This window comes from Ranitomeya imitator, chromosome 9 (genome assembly GCF_032444005.1).
Source record: "Ranitomeya imitator isolate aRanImi1 chromosome 9, aRanImi1.pri, whole genome shotgun sequence".
Taxonomy (NCBI): Eukaryota; Metazoa; Chordata; class Amphibia; order Anura; family Dendrobatidae; genus Ranitomeya; species Ranitomeya imitator.
In genome coordinates, this window is record NC_091290.1 from 36,566,428 (window position 1) to 36,591,365 (window position 24,938).

The window sequence follows — 24,938 nt, forward strand, 5'->3', positions numbered from 1 at the left end:
GGTTATTATTCTCACTGTAACATGAAAAAAAACAAGTGAGATGAAAAAATCTAAGTTTTTTATTTAGTTACATAATAATTCTGCACACTGAGATATTTTTCTAAGAAAGACAAAACCTCACTTTTACTTTCTTAAACATTCAGGTTTATTAACCTTTTAGATTGACCGGCAGTAATGTAGTTGGTCAAAAATGAAATTAATCAAAAATTCAAATTGTCCAATAATTGTAAATATGCACAATAAATTATTGATTAACTCCAAAAAAGTGAGCAAATAACACTATCTTTTCTAGAATGGACATGGTTAGACCGTCCCAGATAGTACAGCTTAGGGTGCTTTCACATTGTGTTTAGTTCCACGCTCGGTGGCCCCATCAAAGCATACGTCTAAAAACCTCCACAAAATGGGATTTGGGCGTATACACCTACTGGAGGCGGATACCCAGACGCGGTCGACTATGTCTGAGTGTCCGCCTCCAGTAGGCAGTTCATGAAATATCTTCCCTCCTAAATATTTCACTATTAACTGTAAGTGGTATTATTTAAAAGTGGTAAAGTGTAGGAACCCCACGAACTCTGCCACAAAGTGGAGACCATGTAAAGTTACACAGGGGAGTCACCAATTGCTGAGGCCCATAATACATAAAAGTCACCAACGCTCTGCTAACTCCAGAGACCACACATCCTCTGATGTTGACATCAGCTCAAAAACTGTACCCACACCAGGAGTATCATGGCCGAGCAGTTGCAAGCAGCCTTACATCACCAAGTACAAAACTGCTTCAGATGGAGTGGTGTAAAGCACTGGCCCACTGGATTTTGAAGCAGTGGAAACCTGTTGTGTGGAATAACAAATTATACTTGTCTATCTGGTAGTATGATGGATGAGCCTCTGTTTTGCAAAGTGCCAGGAGACTGTTACCTGCCTGACTGCATTGTGCCAGCTGTAAGGTTTGGTGGAGGGATAGCACTATGGGGTTATTTTTTCAGGAGTGGGCCTAGATCCCTTGATTCCAGTGAAAGGAAATCTTAATGCTTCAGTATATCCAGGTATTTTAGACAATTGTGGCTTCAACTGTTCTGGTAACACTTTGGAGAAGGCCCTTTTCTGTTTCTCTTAACCGTGCCATAGTGCACAAAACAAGGTCCATAAAGGCGTAGTTGGTGGAGTTTGGTTTGGAAGAACAAAGAACCCTGACCTCAACCACATCCACAACCTTTTGGATGAACTAGAATAAAGATTGTGAACCTGTCTCTCTCCTCCAACACCAGTGTCTGACCTCACAAATGCTCTTCTGGATGAATGGGCAAAAATTCTCACGGACACCTCGTAAAATCTTGTGATAGAGTGGAAACTGTTATATCTGGAAAGTGAGGACGGACTCCATATTAATGTCTATGGATTTAGAATAGGAGGTCATAAAAGCTGCTATATTTGTAGTATGTACATTTTGCCGTTCAGGAGGGGCCATATATTAGTAAAACTTTGGTAGCCATGGATCAATAAAAACTCCATCCGGTCTTATTTTTCAATAGTGATGTGTTTATTATTGACAGAATGCATTAAATTCTGTGGCAGTCTTGAAACAGTTTCTTGAAACTCTGATACTCTGATACAACACTTGGGTCAAGTTAAATACTGTGATAACTATTAATGATCATTTTGCATAGATAACTAAAGTATGACACCATCGACATCAACATTTGTGATGAGAAGCGTATTGTGATACTGATGCTTTTCTTGGTTAACAACATAAATGTAAAAACAGTTTGCAACAACCACAATTTTCTTAAAGATTTACCTTTTGCATTCAGAACGAAATGCTGTTAACTGTTCTACATATTTTAGATATTTAGGCAGAGACAACATATTTTCCATGTTGGAAGCGAAGAAAACAATTGTGGCTGTAAACTGTTTTCTCCCCGTCCCACATTGATAGTTCTGCTTCACATCACTTGCCTATCTATTGCATTATTTCTGTGTTCTCTTGTGTATAAATATGTGACTCTTCAGATTTTGTATTTTTCTATGCCTGATGAAGTGACCTGAGTATTGTTGAAAACTTGCAATTTGTTACCACCCTTTCAGTTCGCCATTAAAAGTCATCAACCACTGAGGACTCTCAAATCTTAATATTTTTCTATCTACTGGATAAAAATGGTAGAAAGATATATATATATATATATATATATATATATATATATATATATATATAGATATATATATACACATAAATATGGTATATATTCACTGCTCAAAAAAAATAAAAACACTAAAATCCCTCATCCTAGATATCACTGTATGGATTATTCCAGTTGTAAATCTTTATTCATTATATAGTGGAAAGCATTGAGAACAGTAAAACCTAAAAATAATCAATGTAAATCACAACTAATATCCCATGGAGGTCTGGAGATGGAATGATGCTCAAAATCAAAGTGGAAAATAAAATTGCAGGCTGAACCAACTTCAGTGGAAGTGCCTCAAGACAAGGAAATGATGCTCAATAGTGTGTGTGGCCTCCACGTGCCTGATGACCTCCCTACAATGCCTGGGCATGCTCCTGATGAGGTGGCGGTTGGTCTCCTGAGGGTTCTCCTCTCAGACTTGGATTAAAGCATCCGCCAACTCCAGGACAGTCTGTGATGCAACGTGATGTTGGTGGATGGAGCGAGACATGATGTCCCAGATGTTTTCAATCGGATTCATGTCTGGGGAACGGGCGGGCCAGTCCATAGCTTCAATGCTTTCATCTTGCAGGAACTGCTGACACACTCCAGCCACATGAGGTCTGGCATTGTCCTGCATTAGGAGGAACCCAGGGCCAACCGCACCAGCATATGGTCTCACAAGGGGTCTGAGGATCTCATCTCAGTACCTAAGGGCAGTCAGGCTACCTCTGGCGAGCACATGGAGAGCTGTGCGGCCCTCCAAAGAAATGCCACCCCACACCATTACTGACCCAATGCCAAACCCATCATGCAGAAGTATGTTGCAGGCAGCAAATCGCTCTCCATGACGTCTCCATACTCTGTCACGTCTGTCACATGTGCTCAGTATGAACCTGCTTTCATCTGTGAAGAGCACAGGGCACCAGTTGCGAATTTGCCAATCTTGGTGTTCTGTGGCACATGCCAAGCATCCTGCACGGTGTTGGGCTGTGAGCACAACCCCCATCTGTGAACGCCAGGCCATCAGACCATCCTCATGGAGTCGGTTTCTAACCGTTTGTGCAGACACATGCACATTTGTGGCCTGCTGGAGGTCATTTTGCAGGGGTCTGGCAGTGCTCCTCCTGTTCCTCCTTGCACAAAGGCTGAGGTAGCGGTCCTGCTGATGGGTTGTTGCCCTCCTACTGCCCCTCCACGTCTCCTGGTGTACCGGCCTGTCTCCTGGTAGCGCCTCCAGCCTCTGGACACTACGCTGACAGACAGAGCAAACCTTGCCAGGCTCGCATTGATGTGCCATCCTGGATGAACTGCACTACATGAGACACTTGTGTGGCTTGTAGAGTTCGTCTCATGCTACCACGAGTGTGAAAGCACAACCAACATTCAAAAGTGACCAAAACATCAGCCAGAAAGCATTGGTACTGAGATGCGGTCTGTGGTCCCCACCTGCAGAACCACTCCTTTATTGAGGGTGTCTTGATAATTGCCAATAATTTCCATCTGTTGTCTATTCCATTTGCACAACAGCATGTTAAATTGATTGTCAATCAGTGTTGCTTCCTAAGTGGACAGTTTGATTTCACAGCAGTTTGATTTACTTGGAGTTATATTCTGTTGTTTAAGTGTTCCCTTTATTTTTTTGAGCAGTGTATGTTTTCCTGTAAAAAAAAAAAATACCTGATTCAGATAATATTGCCATACTTGTCCTACATCATGCTGCCTTAACATTGTCTAGAAAATTGATTAAAGGGGAAGTCAACTATTTAGGTATTGGTGGCCTATCCTTAAGACCTTCTTACACATTAGACTATTATTGGTTGAACCTGTCGATATCGATGAGTTTTTCAGACGGTCTCGTGTATGGGGGTTCAGGACGACGGATAGTTATGAGAGATGTTGATAACGTATGTCCAATTTCGGACTTCAAATCGGATTGCTCTCTTGGAAATGAGCTGATGGCCAATGTATCGGTCAGCAGCTTTCTCATAGAGCGCTCAGCCAAACAAGCTCTGCTGTATATATGGGAGAGAGAGACGGCTTTTTCAGCCGACAGCCATATAATATGTATAACAGGCTTTAGCATAGGGCATCAATCTTAGATCAGTCTGACACTCGGCATCTCAATCAGCTGTTACCAGCTCCAGTGGTAGCCAGATGTTAAAAGCGTGTCGAGCGGAACACCACAGTGCCACACATTGTTTAGTGGCCACACAGGGTACTGCAGCATGACTACAGTGCATACACTGTTTACATCTGTCCACCACCGGAGGTGATAACAGCTGATTGGCGGGGTCATCTTCTATTGATGACCTATCCTAAGGATAAATTGTCAAGGTCTAAGTAATAGATACCCCCATCAATGTGTTATATTGGTCAGAACAATTTGTTTCACGTAAAGGAAAGATCTATGTAGTGGAGTGAATGTGTTTCTAATAAAATGTTTCTGGATTTATATGCCTTTGATTCACACGAAAAATAAAAATGTGAGAAGACTTCATAGATCTAGGAGAATCTCCTTCCCAGTGCGTAAGTAGACTAGACACCTCTTCCCAGTACAGTGAACTGTGCACCTATCAAAGGACTCTTTAGTTCTTTTTTTTCTCCTTCCTCACACTTACCGTACTCTGTGTTTGCTGCAGGGCAGAAAAAGAGAAGCTGATTGACATCTGACAGTAATTCACTGAATATTAGATTTGTCACAATTAATCCGTTCAACACTCCAGTCCACCAGGGATATCGCCATTAACCACCTTCATCTTCCTACATCTCCAGGCAGTTACCATTAGCATTAAATGGTACTTTTCTACTTACTTACAATGCCTAGCACCCCCATCAATCAGCATTGTCTCCCCTTGGAAATTAAAAGTATACAGGAAAAAACAAAATCCAGCTCACCATACCGACATTCCCAAGAGCTCGGAGCACGGAACCGCTGTGTCAGGGCGTAGACGAACAAGAAAGAGAAGGAGATCCAGCTCAACGAAATAGTGAAAAATCCATAGTTTATTTCACTTGCTTAGTCACCAGAAACGCGTTGACCTTGGTTTTAAAATATTTTTTTGTATGCTGATGTTTTGTCCTTTCACTATATTTTAAGTAAATTAAAAGTATACCACACAGCTTACTTTTTGGTTGAATTCTCACGTGTCAGATTTATGGCAGAAATGTATGCAATTGAAAAGCAATTCTAATGTTCTTTACAGGGAACTAGAGTTCTAGTTCTAGAGATCTCCTTTAGGCCTGTCCCACACGTCCAGATAATTCCGGTACCGGAGAAATCGGTACCTGAATAATCCGTGTCCGTGTGCTCACGTAGCACATCAGTGTGGTACACGTGCGGAAGCCGTGTGCCGTCCGTGTGCCGACTGGGTACCACATGCACCGTGCAGGAGACAGCGCTAGAGTTAAGCGCTGTCCCCTGTTTTGGGTGCTGAATCCAGAATTCATTCCTTCTTCCCAGCAGCGTTCGCTGGAGAGAAGGAATGAAAAATCTTTTTTTTTTTGTTAAAATAAAGTTCCCGGTAATCTACCCCCTCCCTCCCCCTGTGCGCCCGCCCGCTGGCATTAAAATACTTACCCAGCTCCCTCGATGCTTCCATCCTCTCAGCGTCGCAGCTCTTCCTGTATGAGCGGTCACGTGGTGCCGCACATTACAGTGATGAATATGCGGCTCCACCTCCCATAGGGGTGGAGCCGCATATTCATCACTGTAATAAGCGGCACCATGTGACCGCTCATACAGGAAGAGCTGCAACGTATTTTTATCATTCTTTCAACAGCAGAAATAAATAAAATCTTGCCAAGTAAAACCTTGCAGGATTTCTCTCGTGCTGCACCTGAACGCTGGAATCCTCTTTAGTCTAACTTTCCAACACCCAGGACACAGTTCATTACTGTATTTGCACCTGTTTTTTGTTGAGATTTTGGTGTTCTGCGCCTCTTTTTTTTGTTTGTGTCTTATTTTTCTCTCCATTTGTGCCTTTTTTTAAAAGTCACTTTTTTTATGTGTTTGTTTTGGAAGTTCCACACTGTGAGCGAAGTTTACAGTTTGCAGGTGTTTTCGCCTGATTTATCATTTGCGAATTAGAAAAGTCACAAATTTTGTTGCAAATGTATTCTATTCACCTCCTGTTGTGATTTAATAATATGCTACTGAATCATTGGTGCAAATGTGACATTTTTGCAGAACATTAAACTTTTTTCTTCTGAAAAGTTGCAAAAGAGGATTTTTTTTCTTTTGTGCATAGTTCATGAACCCCATGCGCTATTTTGATGAGTTTGGTGCAAGAAATAGTGAACGCCACAAAAAAAACGTAAAAAAAAGTAATATTATTTAACAAAATTACAAAAGATGAAACAGGCCCCACTTATATGTATCTACTTTTTTTTTTAGTGATTTTACATTATGCATCCTAACTATTATACTACGAAGTACGGACTCGTACAGACGGCAGTAGATTCTTTCATCTGAGAGAATCGGGACGATTATGTAAATGACACAGTTGCATCTGAGTCAGCATAGTGTGATCTTATTCTCTCGGATGAGAGAAGCGGAGCACACTGAGGAGAAGATGGAGAACCAAATTTCTCCATCTCCTTAATTGTGTCAGTGCGTTGAAATCGGGCTGCACTCAGATGTCATCCGAGTGCAGTCCGATGATTTCCACACACTCATTTACTTGCATGGCCGAGTGAGATCCGAATATCGGATCAAACCCAGACATGCTGCGATTTTTTTCCTCTAACAGGGTTTGTTCGAAGCAAAAATCGGACTTGTGCGCCGTCCCATAGGTCCGATGTTTTGTTGGATTGCACTCAGACCGATAATCCTGCCGTCTAATATCCATATGCAACTGCTTATCTGCTGCATCCTCCTGTCCTCCTTCATCCTCCTCATCCTTGCACAAGTCACAGCTGCAACAAATGACACATTCATCATTATTATCCCCTTAGTATCTAGCTGGTCCCCAGTACTACTACTTTCTGTATCATAACTCTCATCCTCCTACATTTGTAGGGTTTAATGACTTTATCGTTTTAAATAATCTTTGACAATATCTTTTCTTTTTTTTTTTACTCAATGATTGTATTTGATAATCCTCATTGTGAAAAGCTCTAAGCACAGGCTAATAATAATGGCGATGACGGGTTCATTAGCCATTGGATAAAACCTTGCTGGAGGGGGGATGAGAGATGGAAATCTTGTTCTGGCAGGTGAGAGGTTAAGTGATGCTCTGGATTAATGTCTGATATAAATCCCGTCACGCTTTTTACAGTCCCTGTCATTGGAAAACGTTCTCGATTGTAATCAGGATATTTTCTGCCCGCACGATAAAGGATATTTAATAAGAAAGCAGATCCTCGTTAGCGTTAGCGACCATACACATTGCACAACATGTGAAATGACAAATGCACATGTTAGCGTCTGCACATGTAGGTGGATTGGATACCATAGGGATACAGGGTTACTCTCTTTTTTTCCCACGCTCGGCTATTTTTCCCCTATATCTAGTCTCCGTTCTCACTCCCCCCACTATTTCACACACATATATTCTGCCTCTTTCGTTGCCTCTCTACACTCCTCTATCTCACACATTCTCCCCCTCCTCCTCTCTCGCTCCCATCACGGCGCAGTGTGTATATGCTCATAGCTGCAGTATACAGGGACATAGAGATTTTTTTTTTTCCGTGCAAGCATTGACACAGACGCGCATACACTCATGCCTGTTCACATGCCAGAAGACTTACGCCTTCACACATGCGTGTTGCCACACACGCCAGCTCGCCGCGCAGCCGAACGGGAGATGCACAACGGTGGATTCACAAGGTAACGACTCTTTGCACATTTTGGGGGGAGAGGGAAGCTCGGAAGGGTAGGGAGGAGGTCTGCAGTAGAACGAGTGGAGAGGGGAAAGTGAATCAATAAGCCCCCGGTATTATGGGAATTACAGAGCAAGAAAGGCAGGTGCAAATACAAGGCTCAAGATGGAAAGAAAAAAGGTGAGAGAGGGCAATTGACTATTAGACATGAAAGCTTGGAAGGAAATGGGTTGGGGGGACGAGAGATGGGCACGAGCCGGGCGACAATGGGGGGGTCAGGAAAAGAGGGGCATTTACCAGGGATTATGAGACCCAGCGAAAGATAATGGGCTCAGACATACAGGAAAAAAATCAACTAAGGAGAATGGAAAGGAGGAGAAAGAAGGGACGGAAGGAAACAACTTATAGCAGAGAGAAGAAGATTCTCAGCCAAATAGGACAGAGCGGAATGAGGGGATTACAGGATTTATTCTTATTATTCAGGGGAAGAATGCGAGCAGAGACGGAAAAAGGCCTTAAGTAAATAATAATGCGAAAACCTTAAGTTGGAGAGATTTTTATGCCATAAATTATCATTGCGGAGAGGGAAAATGTGACTGGGAGGAATCCAGATCTGGGAGAGAGAATTATTTCCGAACATCAGGTACAGTGACAGGTGTCAATCAATATGTCCGTGTCGCAGATGAGCAAATTTCAAGGAGTATTAGAAATGGGATTTTTTTGTGCATGAACGATTCTTAAAAAAAGATTTGGGTATCGGTAGGAGTGTATAGAAACGGGCTGAATGAATATGTCAGCGACATGTCTTGGAAAATGGCACACTTACTTTCTTATTCCAAGTGACACGGGAGCAGAGATTTCCTTGGGTGTAACATCAAAGCTTCTTCCGCGTCTATATTAAATCACTAGGTAATTGCATAAGCTGCAGTTACCTAATAAACTTGTATTATCAGAATAGCTCTTATGCACAAGCTCCTCCATAATAAGCCATTAGGGCTGCGGGAAAATCCAAAGTCGTCAGTGGTCGCTTGTGGATTCATGTGGTTGATGCACTCTTGTTTATGAAGCAGAAGCCGCGGACTGACAGTGAGGCTGCCGTCACACGATCAGTATTTGGTCAGTATTTTACATCAGTATTTGTAAGCCAAAACCAGGAGTGGGTGATAAATACAGAAGTGATGCAAAGGTTTCTATTATCCTTTTCCTCTATTTGTTCCACTCCTGGTTTTGGCTTACAAATACTGATATAAAATACTGACCAAATACTGATAGTGTGACCGCAGCCTAAATCTGAGGTTGTTACCAATGTACCAAATTTTATTATTGGATATTTCATGCTTGTAAAATGACTGTTTTCCATTACTGGAAATTGGAGATTCCTTTTTTTCTTTATGCAATGATATATTCAAGTAGACGAAGAGTTCAAGTAGGCAATGGGGCATCTGGTAGTGGCAGAATTGGTGATATCTCAATGCCAGGCTTTGTCGCTATCGGACAGGAGTTAGGACGCTGTCCATGTGTCGCCACCAGGAATCAAGTAGGGACATATTCAGTCACTTTTGGCAATGGGATCCCCTCATTGTACTGGTTCAATCAATGGGTACAGAAATTGGATAGGCCCTTATTATATGTTAAAGGTAACCTGTCACGTGGCATATACAGTCCGATATGTGTACAGTGCGGTATAGAGAAGGAGATGCTGAGTAGAATGATAAATAGATAGGAAAATATTCAGTATTATTATTTTTTCTCGTTGAAATCAATGATGCACGAGTCCAGTCGGCGGTCCTACTCAGTGATTGACAGCCATCTCTGCATGTTATAAAAGGAACATTGCCAGTCATTGAATAGGCCCGCCCACTGGACTCCTATGTTTACAAACAATGGAGATTTCAAGGAGTAAAATAACAGTTTTACTGGAAAAAAAATCCCAACAAAAATGTCTATCAATCTGGTCCAGATAGCAAAGAAATGAGCGGCACTGCCCCCACCACTCGGGTCCTTACTGGACCAACTTCAGGTGGTAACGAAATAAGTTGCTAGATGTCACTCTCCAAAGACCGTGATAACATGGGACTTCGGGTGCTCTTCAGAAATGACAGTCTATTGTCCACAAATTCTTGAAAAGAGAAAAACGAAGGCGCTCACCAGTCTTCCAAAAGATTACTTTATTGACACCAACTCCAGATAAAATTCATGGCCAGGGAAGAGGGAGCCGAAGCTCGTGTGAGCAGAGGGGGACGACGGCCGTTTCGCGCTGTGCCTCAATGTCTATCAATCTGATCAGCTCCTCCTGCTCTATAACATGCAGCCTGCAGGTCAGAAAACATTTTCAACAAGTTCTCTTTAAAGATTGAAAAAAAATGGTGTAATTTTATTTTTCAATCTTGCTTAGTTTAGCTTTCTATCAGATGGGTGATTTTTTCCCCCTGATAGTTTCTGTATTGTTATGATTGTATATTTTCCTTTGCTCAGTTTCTCTTGTCTTGAAGGGGTTGTCCATTATTCAGGCAAGTGCTCCTTAAATGCTGTACCGCTCCCCCTCCCGAGTAAAATAAATAAAAGCTTATACTCGTCTCCGTTGGTGGCATTTCGGGTCTCTGGGCTCTTGCATGACATTAGTGAAGCAGCAGCCCATTATTGCCTACTGATCAGCTGTAGTGCTTACGTGACATAGCAAAGTTACGTGACACCGCTGGAACAGCAGAAATGTCGCTGGAACAGCAAAGATGTTGCTGGAACAGCGCCTGTATGGGGGTGAATATAAGCCTTTTTAATTTTATTTATGGGCCTACAGCATTTAAGAAGGGGTTGTCCAAGTAGTGGACAACCGATTTAATATACTTTGCAGATGCTGCATACATTGTTGCCAGAGCAAATTGATCCTGGGAAGTCAATATTTATATTGCTTTAATACATGAAGAAGCGCCCTGAGTGTAATTACTTGGCCCTGTATAATAAAGATACTTGGCAGATAAGCCACCATACCATACTAGGGAATTCTGCCTTTATAGAGGCATTCCATCATCAGGGTCCTCTTCTTTTGGCCATTTTGGGCATTGGTTACAAAGATTATCTCTTACATTGGACAAGCGACCTTGTACTGCAATAGGCTGGTTTCACATTTGCGTTTTTTTTGGGTGCGTTTTTGCGGTAAAAAACGCAAAAAAAGCATGGTGAAAAAACGCATGTAAACGCGTGCAAACGCTGCGTTTTTTTGACGCATGCGTTTTTGCATGTGGTGAAAAAAACGCGGCGTTTTGACGCGTTTACATGCGTTTTTTCATGCGTTTGCGTTTTTTAAACGCATGCTGAGAAATGTGTGACAGCTGCCAATCATCAAAATAAAGTAAAAAACCCACTATAAACAGAAATAATTAGGGTTAGGGGTAGGGATCATAACCCTAACCCTAAAGGGATCCTAACCCTATCGCTAACCCTAACCCTAAGGGATCCTAACCCTAACCCTACCTCTAACCCTAAGGGATCCTAACCCTACCCCTACCCTAACCCTAAAGGGATTAGGGTTATGGTAGGGTTAGGGTTAGGATCCCTTAGGGTTATGTCATGATCCCAATGGCAGGGGATCACAAAAGGACAAGCACAAAAACAAAACAAGCTCTAGGGTGATGGAACCTGAGCTGACCGCGATCCTGAACCTAAACACACAACTAGCAGTAGCCGGGGACGAAATGACAAAAAAGCCAGGTTAAATAGGAAACTCCCATAACCTGATGGAACAGGTGGACACCAGAGACCGCAGAGAACACAAGTCACCCAGTACCATCAGTAACCACCAGAGGGAGCCCAAAAACAGAACTCACAACAGTACCCCCCCCCCCCCCTTGAGGAGGGGTCACCGACCAGGATGAGCCCTATGAAAAGCACGGACCAAATCGGCAGCATGAACATCAGAGGCAATCACCCAAGAATTATCCTCCTGACCATAACCCTTCCACTTGACCAAATACTGGAGTTTCCGTCTGGAAACACGAGAATCCAAGATCTTCTCCACAACATACTCCAATTCACCCTCCACCAGCACCGGAGCAGGAGGCTCAAGCGAAGGAACGACAGGTACCTCATACTTCCGCAACAACGACCGATGGAACACATTATGAATAGCAAACGATGCCGGGAGATCCAAACGAAACGACACAGGGTTAAGAATTTCCAAGATCCTATAGGGACCGATGAACTGAGGCTTGAACTTAGGAGAAGAGACCTTCATAGGAACAAAACGAGAAGACAACCACACCAAGTCCCCAACAAGAAGTCGAGGACCCACGCGGCGACGGCGATTAGCAAACTGCTGAGCCCTCTCCTGGGACAACTTCAAATTGTCCACCACATGACTCCAAATCCGATGCAACCTATCCACCACCATGTCCACTCCAGGACAATCAGAAGGCTCCACCTGACCAGAGGAAAAACGAGGATGAAACCCCGAATTACAAAAGAAAGGAGAAACCAAGGTAGCAGAACTAGCCCGATTATTAAGGGCAAACTCGGCAAGCGGCAAAAAGGAAACCCAGTCATCTTGATCAGCAGAAACAAAACACCTTACATAAGTTTCTAAAGTCTGATTAGTTCGTTCCGTCTGGCCATTCGTCTGGGGATGGAATGCAGACGAAAAGGACAAATCAATGCCCATCTTAGCACAGAACGTCCGCCAAAATCTAGACACAAACTGGGATCCCCTGTCAGAAACAATGTTCTCCGGAATGCCATGCAAACGGACCACGTTTTGAAAAAACAGAGGGACCAACTCAGAGGAGGAAGACAACTTAGGCAAGGGTACCAGATGAACCATCTTAGAAAAGCGGTCACACACAACCCATATGACAGACATTTTTTGAGAGACAGGGAGATCCGAAATAAAGTCCATGGAAATGTGCATCCAAGGCCTCTTCGGGATAGGCAAAGGCAACAACAATCCACTGGCCCGAGAACAGCAAGGCTTAGCCCGAGCGCAAACTCCGCAAGACTGCACGAAAGAACGCACATCCCTCGACAAGGAAGGCCACCAAAAAGACCTGGCCACCAAGTCTCTAGTACCAAATATTCCAGGATGACCTGCCAACACAGAAGAATGGACCTCGGAAATGACTCTACTGGTCCAATTATCCGGAACAAACAGTCTTTCCGGCGGACAACGATCAGGTTTATCCGCCTGAAACTCCTGCAAAGCACGTCGCAAGTCTGGGGAGACAGCCGACAAAATCACCCCATCCCTAAGGATACCAGTGGGCTCAGAATTTCCAGGGGAGTCAGGCACAAAACTCCTAGAAAGAGCATCCGCCTTCACATTCTTTGAACCTGGCAGGTATGAAACCACAAAATTGAAACGGGAGAAAAACAGTGACCAACGAGCCTGTCTAGGATTCAGACGCTTGGCAGACTCAAGGTACATCAGATTTTTGTGATCAGTCAAGACCACCACACGATGTCTAGCACCCTCAAGCCAATGACGCCACTCCTCAAATGCCCACTTCATGGCCAAAAGCTCCCGATTACCAACATAATTCCGTTCAGCGGGCGAAAATTTTCTGGAAAAGAACGCACATGGCTTCATCACTGAGCCATCGGAGCTTCTCTGTGACAAAACCGCCCCCGCTCCGATCTCGGAAGCATCAACCTCAACCTGAAAAGGAAGCGACGTATCTGGCTGACGCAACACAGGAGCAGAAGAAAACCGGCGCTTAAGTTCCTGAAAGGCCTCCACAGCCGCAGGAGACCAATCAGTAACATCAGCACCCTTTTTAGTCAAATCCGTCAAAGGCTTAACAACACTAGAAAAATTAGTTATGAAGCGACGATAAAAATTAGCAAAGCCCAAGAACTTCTGTAGACTCTTAAGAGATGTAGGCTGCGTCCAGTCACAAATAGCCTGAACCTTGACGGGATCCATCTCAATAGTAGAAGGGGAAAAAATATACCCCAAAAAAGAAATCTTCTGGACTCCAAAGAGACATTTAGAACCCTTTACAAACAAAGAATTGGCCCACAGGACCTGAAACACCTTCCTGACCTGCTGAACATGAGACTCCCAGTCATCAGAAAAAAACAAAACATCATCCAAATACACGATAATAAATTTATCCAGATATTCACGGAAAATATCGTGCATAAAAGACTGGAAGACAGAAGGAGCATTAGAAAGTCCAAAAGGCATCACCAAATACTCGAAATGGCCCTCGAGCGTATTAAATGCGGTTTTCCACTCATCACCCTGCCTTATCCGCACAAGATTATACGCACCCCGAAGATCAATCTTAGTGAAGCATTTCCGAAATTTCTGACAATATATTTCTGCTTCATCTTGCCCCTGAGAGAGAGCCAATAAAGCTTTTTCAGCCTGAATCTCTAGGTTAGGTTCCTCATAGAGCAAACCCAATGCCAGAAAAAACGCATCCACATTGAGCAACGCAGGATCCCCTGGTGCCAATGCAAATGCCCAGTTCTGAGGGTCACCCCGCAGGAAAGATATAACAATCTTGACCTGCTGAGCAGGGTCTCCAGAGGAGCGAGATTTCAAGGAAAGAAACAACTTGCAATTGTTCCTAAAATTCAGAAAACTAGATTTATCTCCAGAAAAAAACTCTGGGACAGGAATTCTAGGTTCAGACATAGGCGTATGTACAACAAAATCTTGTATATTTTGAACCTTAGCAGCAAGATTATTCAGGCTGGAAGCCAAACTCTGGACGTCCATGATAAACAGCTGAGGTCAGAGCCATTCAAGGATTAAGAGGAGGAAAGAAGCAGTCAAGCTGCAATTGAGACTAGGCAGCAAACACTGAGGAGGCGAAAAAAAAAAAAAAACAAACTTCCTCAGACTACTTTTCCTCCTACTTCAGCCAAAACGATGACCAATTTTTTCTGGCCTGCTATACTGTCATGATCCCAATGGCAGGGGATCACAAAAGGACAAGCACAAAAACAAAACAAGCTCTAGGGTGATGGAACCTGAGCTGACAGCGATCCTGAACCTAAACACACAACTAGCAGTAGCCGGGGACGAAATGACAAAAAAGCCAGGTTAAATAGGAAACTCCCATAACCTGATGGAACAGGTGGACACCAGAGACCGCAGAGAACACAAGTCACCCAGTACCATCAGTAACCACCAGAGGGAGCCCAAAAACAGAACTCACAACAGGGTTAGGGGTAGGGTTAGGGGTAGGGTTAGGATCCCTTAGGGGTAGGGTTAGGGGTAGGGTTAGGGTTAGGATCCCTTAGGGGTAGGGTTAGGGTTAGGATCCCTTAGGGTTAGGGGTAAGGTTAGGGGTAGGGTTAGGGTTAGGATCCCTTTATCACCTTTATGTTGGGGGGTGGCATATCAGTGTGTTTTCTGTTTTTTTAATAGAAAAACGCATGCGTTTTTAACGCAAAAAAACGCATGCACAAAAAAACGCATGCGTCCCCATTGACTCCAATGTATTTTTTGACCCCCCAAAAAAACGCATGAAAACGCATGCGTTTTTTTTGGTCCAAAAAACGCCTCTCAAAAATACTACAAGTTGCATTTCTGAAAATGAACGCATGCAGTAAAAAAACGCATGCGTTTCAAAACGCGACCAAACGCGTACAAACAAAAACGCATGCGTTTTCAATGTTAAATATAGGAAAAAAAAAACGCATGCGTTTTTTTGAAAAAAAAAAAAACGCTGCAGACAAAAACGCAAGTGTGAAACCACCCTTACACAGACAACCCATGTAATTAAATTGCTATTGTGTAATTCTTGATTTCTCCTGTGGTGGCGCTGTAGAGATGTTGAACAAATAGGAATTTGATACTGTACCACACAACAGCCTTGTATTGAAACTGCAGAAGCGGGGACTACAAAAAACTGACCAGCACCGCCGCACAGAATAAAGCAGGTGTGAACAGATGCAAGGTGCTAAGACTGCATAATATACAAGCGAAAGAATACAGCAGCATCCTGTAAGCGCTACGATGAATGCAAATCTTGAATATTTGGAGAGCATTACTGCTACACAGAACTTACTCATAAAAGTTTATGTACTTAGCGCATACATTGATTAATTCATGAGAGCCCACCAGCCATGACAAGGTGAATTTTTCTTTGATGGGACCCATACTAATATTTATCAAACATGCCTCCCCTGGGCTAAAAGCCTACAAATTTAAAGAGCAGATAGGATCCAGCGCTAATTAAAAATAGAGTGCTCAGCCAGATATGGAGGCAGTTACCACTTCCAATACTGCAAAAAAAAAAAAACAGGGACTAGGTGACACTATATGCACATGGGTAAAACATTGATTCAGGGACAGGAAATTGGTCATTGTAAAGGTCAGCAATGGGTATCACAAGGATCTGTATTAGGCCCCATTTTTAATCATTTCTTTATTAATGACCTTGTGGAGGGAATTAAAAGTTAAATGTCAGTGTTTGTTCGTGATCTGAAACTTTTTAGGATAAATAAAAAGTCATCTTCAGTGCAGAATATTACAAAGGGAGATAGGTAAGCTTGTCGCAAGGGCAAAAATAAGGCACGCCTGCATGACTGAAAGCCGTTGGCTCCTTGGAGGAATAAAGTTCATTTTCTCCCGGGAGCCACGCTTTCAGTAGAACGACAGTACGCTTTTTAAATGTTATTAATCTGTAGATTAAACCCACATCTATAGGTTAATAGCATTATCCAACATGACAGGTTCCCTTTAACGATGATAAATGTAAAGTAATAAATGGAAATATATTATACAGAAGAGAAGGACTTGGGGATTATGGTTACAAGTAAGCTGAACAGCAGTACTCAAGGTCAGGCAGCCGCAGCAAAAGCAATTAAGATATTAGGGTGTATAAAAAAGAGATAAAATCCTGTGATCATAAAGTATTATTACCCCTCTATAAATCCAGTTTTGGGCTTCATTTAAAAAAAATTATATTGGAATGGTAGAGTCAGCTCAAAGACAGGCAACTAGGTTATTACATGGGAAGCAAGGCCTCTCTTAGAGGCTAGAAATGTTGGACTTGTTTAATTTAGAAGAATGACACCTCAGAGGAAATCTCATTGACATGTTGGGTGCTCAATAGAAAGGATTGCCATGTAATTTATTACTTCCAAGGACCCTACAATGGACCAGGGGATATTTATTAAATGAGGTGGAAAAGTTATTCCAGCATCTAAGTAGGAAAGGGTTCTTTACAGTTAGAGTACTCAGCCTGTGCAATGCCCAATCGCAACAGGTAGTAATGCAGACACTATATTAAAGGGTTGAATACTTTTCTAATAACCAAAGGTATTATGGGTTATAAATAATCCACTAATAAATAGTCTATAATTGAACAAGACAGGCTGTACTTGATAGACCTGTGACTTTTCTCAATCTAGCTAAGCATATGTTACTACAGGTTAATTGTAGGGGTCCCGCCAAGGAGACACTGTGCTCAGCTATTTATTGAGGGACCCTTCTAATAAATGGAGATTGTCCAGAGTTGAGAACCCTTTTAAAGGGAATGTCACCAGATTTTTTCCACCTAATCTGAGAACAGCATAATGTAGAGGCAAATTCCAGCAAGGTGTCACTTACTGGGCTGCTTAGTGTAGTTTTCATAAAATCACTGCTTTATCAGCAGGAGATTATCACTAGAGGACTACATGGCCTGCTGCCAGGCAGTACAGCCACGCCCCCCACCACTAATTGGCTGCTTTCTGCCTTTGCACAGGGTACACAAAATTTGCCAATCAGTGGTTTGGGTGGGGTTATACAGAGCTCAGCCTTCGGCTCTACAGCAGAGAAAACAGTTTTTAATCAAAATTGCATCACCCAGTAAAGTAAGTGATACATCTCTGTAATCAGGGTCTCTGCCCTTATATCATGCTGCTTTTAGATAGGATAGAAAAACATGGTAACAGATTCCCTTTAACAATGGTTACTTATGCTGGAGAGTAGCAAAGTATCCTTGACTTGGGGCAAGGGTTCAATTTTAATGGCAGTAATAAAAAAAGGTTGCAGATACATCTCAGCCCATCAAATATATGTATATTGTTCAGCCTGGTTTGCTGGGAAATCCACTCCACTATGGATGGATAATAACGCTTGTTAGGTATCAAGCAGCTTTCTTCAAAATTGTGAAAAGAGGTTTTTCAATCCAGCAAAGTGGATTAAAAGCAAAAATTGTTTATTATGACTTAAAATAAAATAGTAGCTTGACCACCTGGACTGGCCCAGAGGAGAACAGGAGAATCCTCTGGTGGGCCACCACCCTCTTATATGAGCAGTACTTGGTACCATATACTTGAATCACTATGTATAAAGGCAGCATCTTCTTCATTTAACAATTTGCCCAGTTCATCTAATATATAAAGCTGAATGTGTGTGTGTGTATCTGTGTATGTCCGGGATTGGCATCTGCACCGTCGCAGCCACAGCCACAAAATTTTGCACAGTCACACGTCTGGACCCCGAGAGTGTTATAGGCTATGTTGTGAGGCGAAATTTCAACCCCGCTCGTTCCAATTCACCAAACAATTTTGCCCCTATCTACATAATGGGGAAAAAGGGAAAGGAAAAGTGTTGGAGGCAAATTGACAGCTGCCAGATGTGAACAAGGGGGACTTAAAGAGTGAGAGCGATGGCGCCAAAGAGTATATACCGTACAGTTGCTAAGGTGGGGCCCCGACATGGGATACTCACCACACACGGGGATATGAACACACAAAATGCGCCACACACTACCACGTGCTTGAATACATATACCACCCTCAGCACACATTTCACCACACATACACCAACCTCGCCACATAAAAGTCGAAACACAAAAGTCGCCGCTCAAAACTCGCCACACGCAAAATTCGCCACATGCAAAATTCGCCACATGCAAAACTAGGCTAACGCAAAACTCGCCACATGCAAAACTAGGCTCACGTAAAACTCGCCACACGTGCAAAACTCACCTCATGGAAAACTCGCCACAGGCAAAACTTTCACACACGGAAAAATTACCACATGCACAAAAATTGCAACACATGCAAAAGTTGCCTCACACAAAACTTGCACATACTCAAAACGTACCACAAATGTACCATATAGGAAATACGGCAGCTGTCAGTCACATGACCTGTCTATTATGTGTATGCGTGAGCTAATATATACTGCCGGGGAGGAGGGCTTCCTGTTGGCTGGGGATTTATCAGGCTGCCAATTTACATACAGGTACATACTATATACAGGGGAGATGACACACAGGTATTATTATTATTATTATTTATTATTATAGCGCCATTTATTCCATGGCGCTTTACATGTGAGGAGGGGTATACATAATAAAACAAGTACAATAATCTTGAAAAATACAAGTCACAACTGGTACAGGAGGAGAGAGGACCCTGCCCGCGAGGGCTCACAATCTACAAGGGATGGGTGAGGATACAGTAGGTGAGGGAGGATACAGTAGGTGAGGGGTGAGGTGAGGTATATACTACATACAGGAGGAGATGACTTACAGGTATATATATATACAGGAGGAGATGACATACAGGTATATACTATATACAGGAGGAGATGACACAGGTATATACTATATAAAAGTGGAGATCACACATAAGTATATACAGGAGGAGATGACATACAGCAGGTATATGCTATATATAGGAGGAGATGACATACAGGTATATAGTACATACAGAAGAGATGACATACAGGTATATATATATATAGGAGGAGATGACATACAGGTATATACTATATACAGAAGAGATGACATACAGGTATATGCTATATACAGGAGATGACGCATAGGTATATACAATATACAGGAGGAGATGACATACAGCAGGTATATACTATTTACAGGGGAGATGACATACAGGTATATACTATATACAGGAGATGACATACAGGTGTATACTATATATAAGGGAGATGACAAACATGAGAGGTGTGAGGTAAAAATGAGGGATGTGAGGTGAAAATGAAAAGGTGTGAGTGCAAAATAAGAGGAGTGAGGGAAAATAGTGGAGTGATCGGAAAATGACAGACGTGAGGTTGAAATGACAAGTGTTAGGGGGAATGAGAGGAGTGAGGGGGGAATGAGAGGAGTGAGGGGGAAAAAAAGAGGAGTGAGGGGGAAAATGAGAGATGTGAGGGGGAAAATGAGAGATATGAGGGGGAAAATGAGAGGCGTGATGGGAAAATGAGAGAAGTGAGGTGCTATAACTAACCACAGATATTTACTATGCCCAGGCAACGCCGGGCTCTTCAGCTAGTTATTATATAAATTTGTGATTGAGGATAATGTCACATTTGCAGGTCGCTGAACACTGGGGCCCTGGAGTTGGTTACTGGTGTGGGCCCTTGGCAGCCCAGTCCGACAATGAGCATGGGCATAATACTTTATTATTCGGGTGCTGTCATTATTTGATGTCACGGGCTGTATGCATTTTTATACTAGTAGTTCTGTCCTTTTTTGAACTATATGTATGATTCAGGCCTCTTTCACACTTCCATCTTTCATCTCCCGTCACAATCCGTCGAGTTTTGAGAAAACAGGATCCTGCAAATTTTTCTGCAGGATCCTGTTTTTTCTCATAGACTTGTTTTAGTGACGGATGGCCATCCGTTTCATCCGTCATGCACTGGATCCGTCTGCCAAAAACGGTCCGTCGGGCAGAGAAAATGTTCAGAGGAATGTTTTTTCTGCACGTCGGAAAATCGGTCAGCGACGCATCCTGCGCTGGCCGCCGCTGGCTATAGTGGAAGCCTATGGGTGCAGGATGCGTCGCTGTGAAAAACAGGAATCCAGCGACGTATCCCTGTGGAGCGTCGTAATGCGTTGTTGTGACGTATCGACGTACGCCGTGAAAATAGGGAAAAAGATGGGCAACGCATCCAGTATTTTGACGGGTGCGTTGTTCGTGTTGTTGCTTGAATTTCAATGGAAAAATTTCTGGGGAGGAGTGAGAGAGAGAGAGAGTCACAATCCGTCGCTAATACAAGTCTATGAAAATAAACAGGATCCTGCAGAAAAATTTGCAGGATCCTATTTTCTCAAAACTCGACGGATTGCGATGGGAGATGAAAGACGGAAGTGTGAAAGAGGCCTAAGAAGTCAGCTAGACTGGAAACGCATCAGATATATTTTTTTCTGCCCATGCTACTATTTTAATGAAGTCATAATAAAGTATTTTTGCTTTTAATTTGTTTTGGTGGATTGAAAAACCTCTTTTCAGTTTTAAAAGCTGAAACTGGGAAATTGTCCGCTGTGACCAACATTGACCTCTTCTCTATGGCCAATGTGCAGTAAAAATGGGTATTTTGTGAGTATTATTGCCTCGTGTGGGTGAAGGTCTACCCAACTGTGACCAACATCGGTCAGAGGTAACATTAGATGGACATTTTTAGTGCCTAGTGTATTAACTGCACTGTAATCTGGCATTGATAAGCACATTGCAGCTTCATTGCCAGGTTCTGTCACATTGTAGTGAAGAGATTTAGCGCACGCCAGTTCTGTACGTTAGCATTAAATATACAGCTGCACAAAAGCTCCCTCCATACAAATGAATGGCGAACTGCTGGGAAGTGACAGGGATGCAGCAAAAAGGAAAGAGCAGCTTTTTAAATCATGCAGCATCTGGGAAGAGCAGAAAAAGGACTTATGTGAAAACCTTCTCCACAGGACTCAATGTTATCTCAGCCACCCGCGTCACATACCGCTTAATCGCTATCGCTGGCTGGTTGTTTTTTTTAGCAGAATCACATGAACTTTCAAAGCTAAAACAATTCCATAGTACAAGAACAAAAACATCAAACATTACCTCTGGTTTCAGGATGCCGTCTATATGGCTATATTCACATTCAGTCTGCAATTTGTCTTTCTAAAATTTTGGCAAAAATTTTGGACAGATCCAATTTTGGCATGCTGATGGATGATGATGTAGTTCTATTATGATCCGCAAAAAATAGTTGTAGTAATGGGCAGCATCAGTCACATTCGTGCAATGCGCCATGTTATAGCAGCCTGCTAATGAATAAGTGATGCGTTTTATCGGAGCCACTTTACCTAATACGTTAGCTAATCTGCAATGTATACCATTTATACTAATCTCCTGTGTAGTAGGGGAGCATTAACCAGACGGTATTTTACATAAGTATTATATGATTATATTTCTTGGCATACATGGATGAGGAATACCATCGTAGCAGGAAAACCTTTCCACTAATAAGATCGATCTACACCTTCTATCGTAGCAAAAAGATCCAGGAATCTCCACGATTTGCTGGTTCACAGCTATTATAATCCAATAAAAAATGCACTATCATCTGCTTCTAAAACAAAAGGTTTTTTCCCCATGTGGATTACGCAAAGCCTGTTCCAATTGCATAAAGGCAAAAAAACTTCAGTAATTTTAATGGTTCGAAAACGTTTGAAATCAGAAAATATATCACGTGTGCATCTAAAGGTGTCATTTATCATGCCACCTGCCCATTCGAAAAAATATATATCAGACTCACGACAAGAGACGTCAATTTTATTAAATGCTGACACTGGATATTCAGTCTTTAATTTACATAGTTACATAGTTATTAAGGTTGAAGGAAGACTATAAGTCCATCTAGTTCAACCCATAGCCTAACCTAACATGCCCTAACATGTTGATCCAGAGGAAGGCAAAAAAAAACCATGTGGCAAAGAGTAAGCTCCACCTTGGGGAAAAAAATTCCTTCCCGACTCCACATACGGCAATCAGACTAGTTCCCTGGATCAACGCCCTATCAAGGAATCTAGTGTATATACCCTGTAACATTATACTTTTCCAGAAAGGCATCCAATCCCCTCTTAAATTTAAGTAATGAATCACTCATTACCACATCATACGGCAGAGAGTTACATAGTCTCACTGCTCTTACAGTAAAGAATCCGCGTCTGTTATTATGCTTAAACCTTTTTTCCTCCAAACGCAGAGGATGCCCCCTTGTCCCTGTTTCAGGTCTATAATTAAAAAGATCATCAGAAAGGTCTTTGTACTGTCCCCTCATATATTTATACAGTAAACAAGATCACCCCTTAGTCTTCGTTTTCCAAACTAAATAGCCCCAAGTGTAATAATCTATCTTGGTATTGCAGACCCCCCAGTCCTCTAATAACCTTGGTCGCTCTTCTCTGCACCCGCTCTAGTTCAGCTATGTCTTTCTTATACACCGGAGACCAGAACTGTGCACAGTATTCTAAGTGTGGTCGAACTAGTGACTTGTATAGAGGTAAAATTATGTTCTCCTCATGAGCATCTATGCCTCTTTTAATGCATCCCATTATTTTATTTGCCTTTGTAGCAGCTTACATAAGTCACCAATAGACAACTGACTCGTGGGGGGTGGGGCCCCTGGTGTTATTGTATTGTTTTCAGTTTGTGACTTCCACACACCTGATTTTGTCTCTTTATGTATTTTAAAGTTTCTAATAAATGATTAATACTTTTTATAGTGGACTGGTACATCATTTTTTCCCTATGGGAATTAGCTTTGTAGCAGCTGCCTGACACTGGCCACTGAATATGAGTTTGTCATCCACCAATACTCCCAGGTCTTTTTCATTCACGGTTTTGCCCAGTGTTTTACAATTAAGCACATAATTATACATCTTATTTCCACTTTTCTTGTATTGCGTCCATATATATGTATATGAGTTGCCCGCCTGGGCCGTGGGGTATACCGGGTTCGGTCTTAAAGGGGATATCACAGTGGCTGCGACCTGATCCGTGGCCCTGGGCGCCCAATTAAGGAAAAGTCTTTTAGGATTTTATGAATAAAGTATTTGTGACACCACCTGTGGTATTCGGTCAGTGGGGACTGACGCTGCTTAAAGGGGTCCTGTGGGGTGATGGTATGGCAGCTAGATGGTATAACTTCCCACAGGTGAAGTATATCCCCAGGGCTCCCGGTGTGTAGCAAGGTGACATTAACCCTTTATTACCCAATATCCCACCGCTACACAGGAGTGGGAAGAGAGAGGCTAAGTGCCAGAATAGGCGCATCTTACAGATGTGCCTTTTCTGGGGTGGCTGGGGGCAGATGTATTTAGTCTGGGGGGGGGGGCAATAACTCTGGTCCCTCTCTGGCGGAGAAATTTGCGCGGGAGCCCACGCCAGTTTTTTTCGTGAATTAATCCTTTAATTTAACATCTAGAGCTCCCAAATTTTGCACACACACTACTAACATTATTAGGGATGGATATATAAAAAATATAATGGATATGAAATGGTTTACTGTATGTAACCCATGTCTCATATCCTGTCGGGTTCGGTAATGATTAAGCAAAAGCCGACAATTGAATTACCCGCTTTTCTGCTATCTAACTTTCTATGAAATATAAATATATATACAGTGGGGCAAAAAAGTATTTAGTCAGTCAGCAATAGTGCAAGTTCCACCACTTAAAAAGATGAGAGGCGTCTGTAATTTACATCATAGGTAAACCTCAACTATGGGAGACAAACTGAGAAAAAAAAATCCAGAAAATCACATTGTCTGTTTTTTTAACATTTTATTTGCATATTATGGTGGAAAATAAGTATTTGGTCAGAAACAAACAATCAAGATTTCTGGCTCTCACAGACCTGTAACTTCTTCTTTAAGAGTCTCCTCTTTCCTCCACTCATTACCTGTAGTAATGGCACCTGTTTAAACTTGTTATCAGTATAAAAAGACACCTGTGCACACCCTCAAACAGTCTGACTCCAAACTCCACTATGGTGAAGACCAAAGAGCTGTCAAAGGACACCAGAAACAAAATTGTAGCCCTGCACCAGGCTGGGAAGACTGAATCTGCAATAGCCAACCAGCTTGGAGTGAAGAAATCAACAGTGGGAGCAATAATTAGAAAATGGAAGACATACAAGACCACTGATAATCTCCCTCGATCTGGGGCTCCACGCAAAATCCCACCCCGTGGGGTCAGAATGATCACAAGAACGGTGAGC

General features: G+C 42.5%; 1 protein-coding gene across 2 annotated transcripts in view; it reads left to right on the plus strand.

Annotated features, from left to right (window-relative positions):
• The first annotated feature begins 7,835 nt into the window (after nucleotides 1–7,835).
• Nucleotides 7,836–24,938, plus strand: part of LOC138648686 (sodium/calcium exchanger 1-like) — a 103,136-nt gene continuing 86,033 nt past the window's right edge. The window contains exon 1 of one of the 2 annotated variants that reach the window (XM_069738480.1): nucleotides 7,836–7,998. In XM_069738480.1, the coding sequence (XP_069594581.1) occupies nucleotides 7,930–7,998 (69 nt within the window). In that variant the 5' untranslated portion in view covers nucleotides 7,836–7,929. Of the gene's footprint in view, nucleotides 7,999–8,051; nucleotides 8,172–24,938 lie in introns of those variants that run through there. The other variant, XM_069738481.1, reaches the window with a different exon arrangement.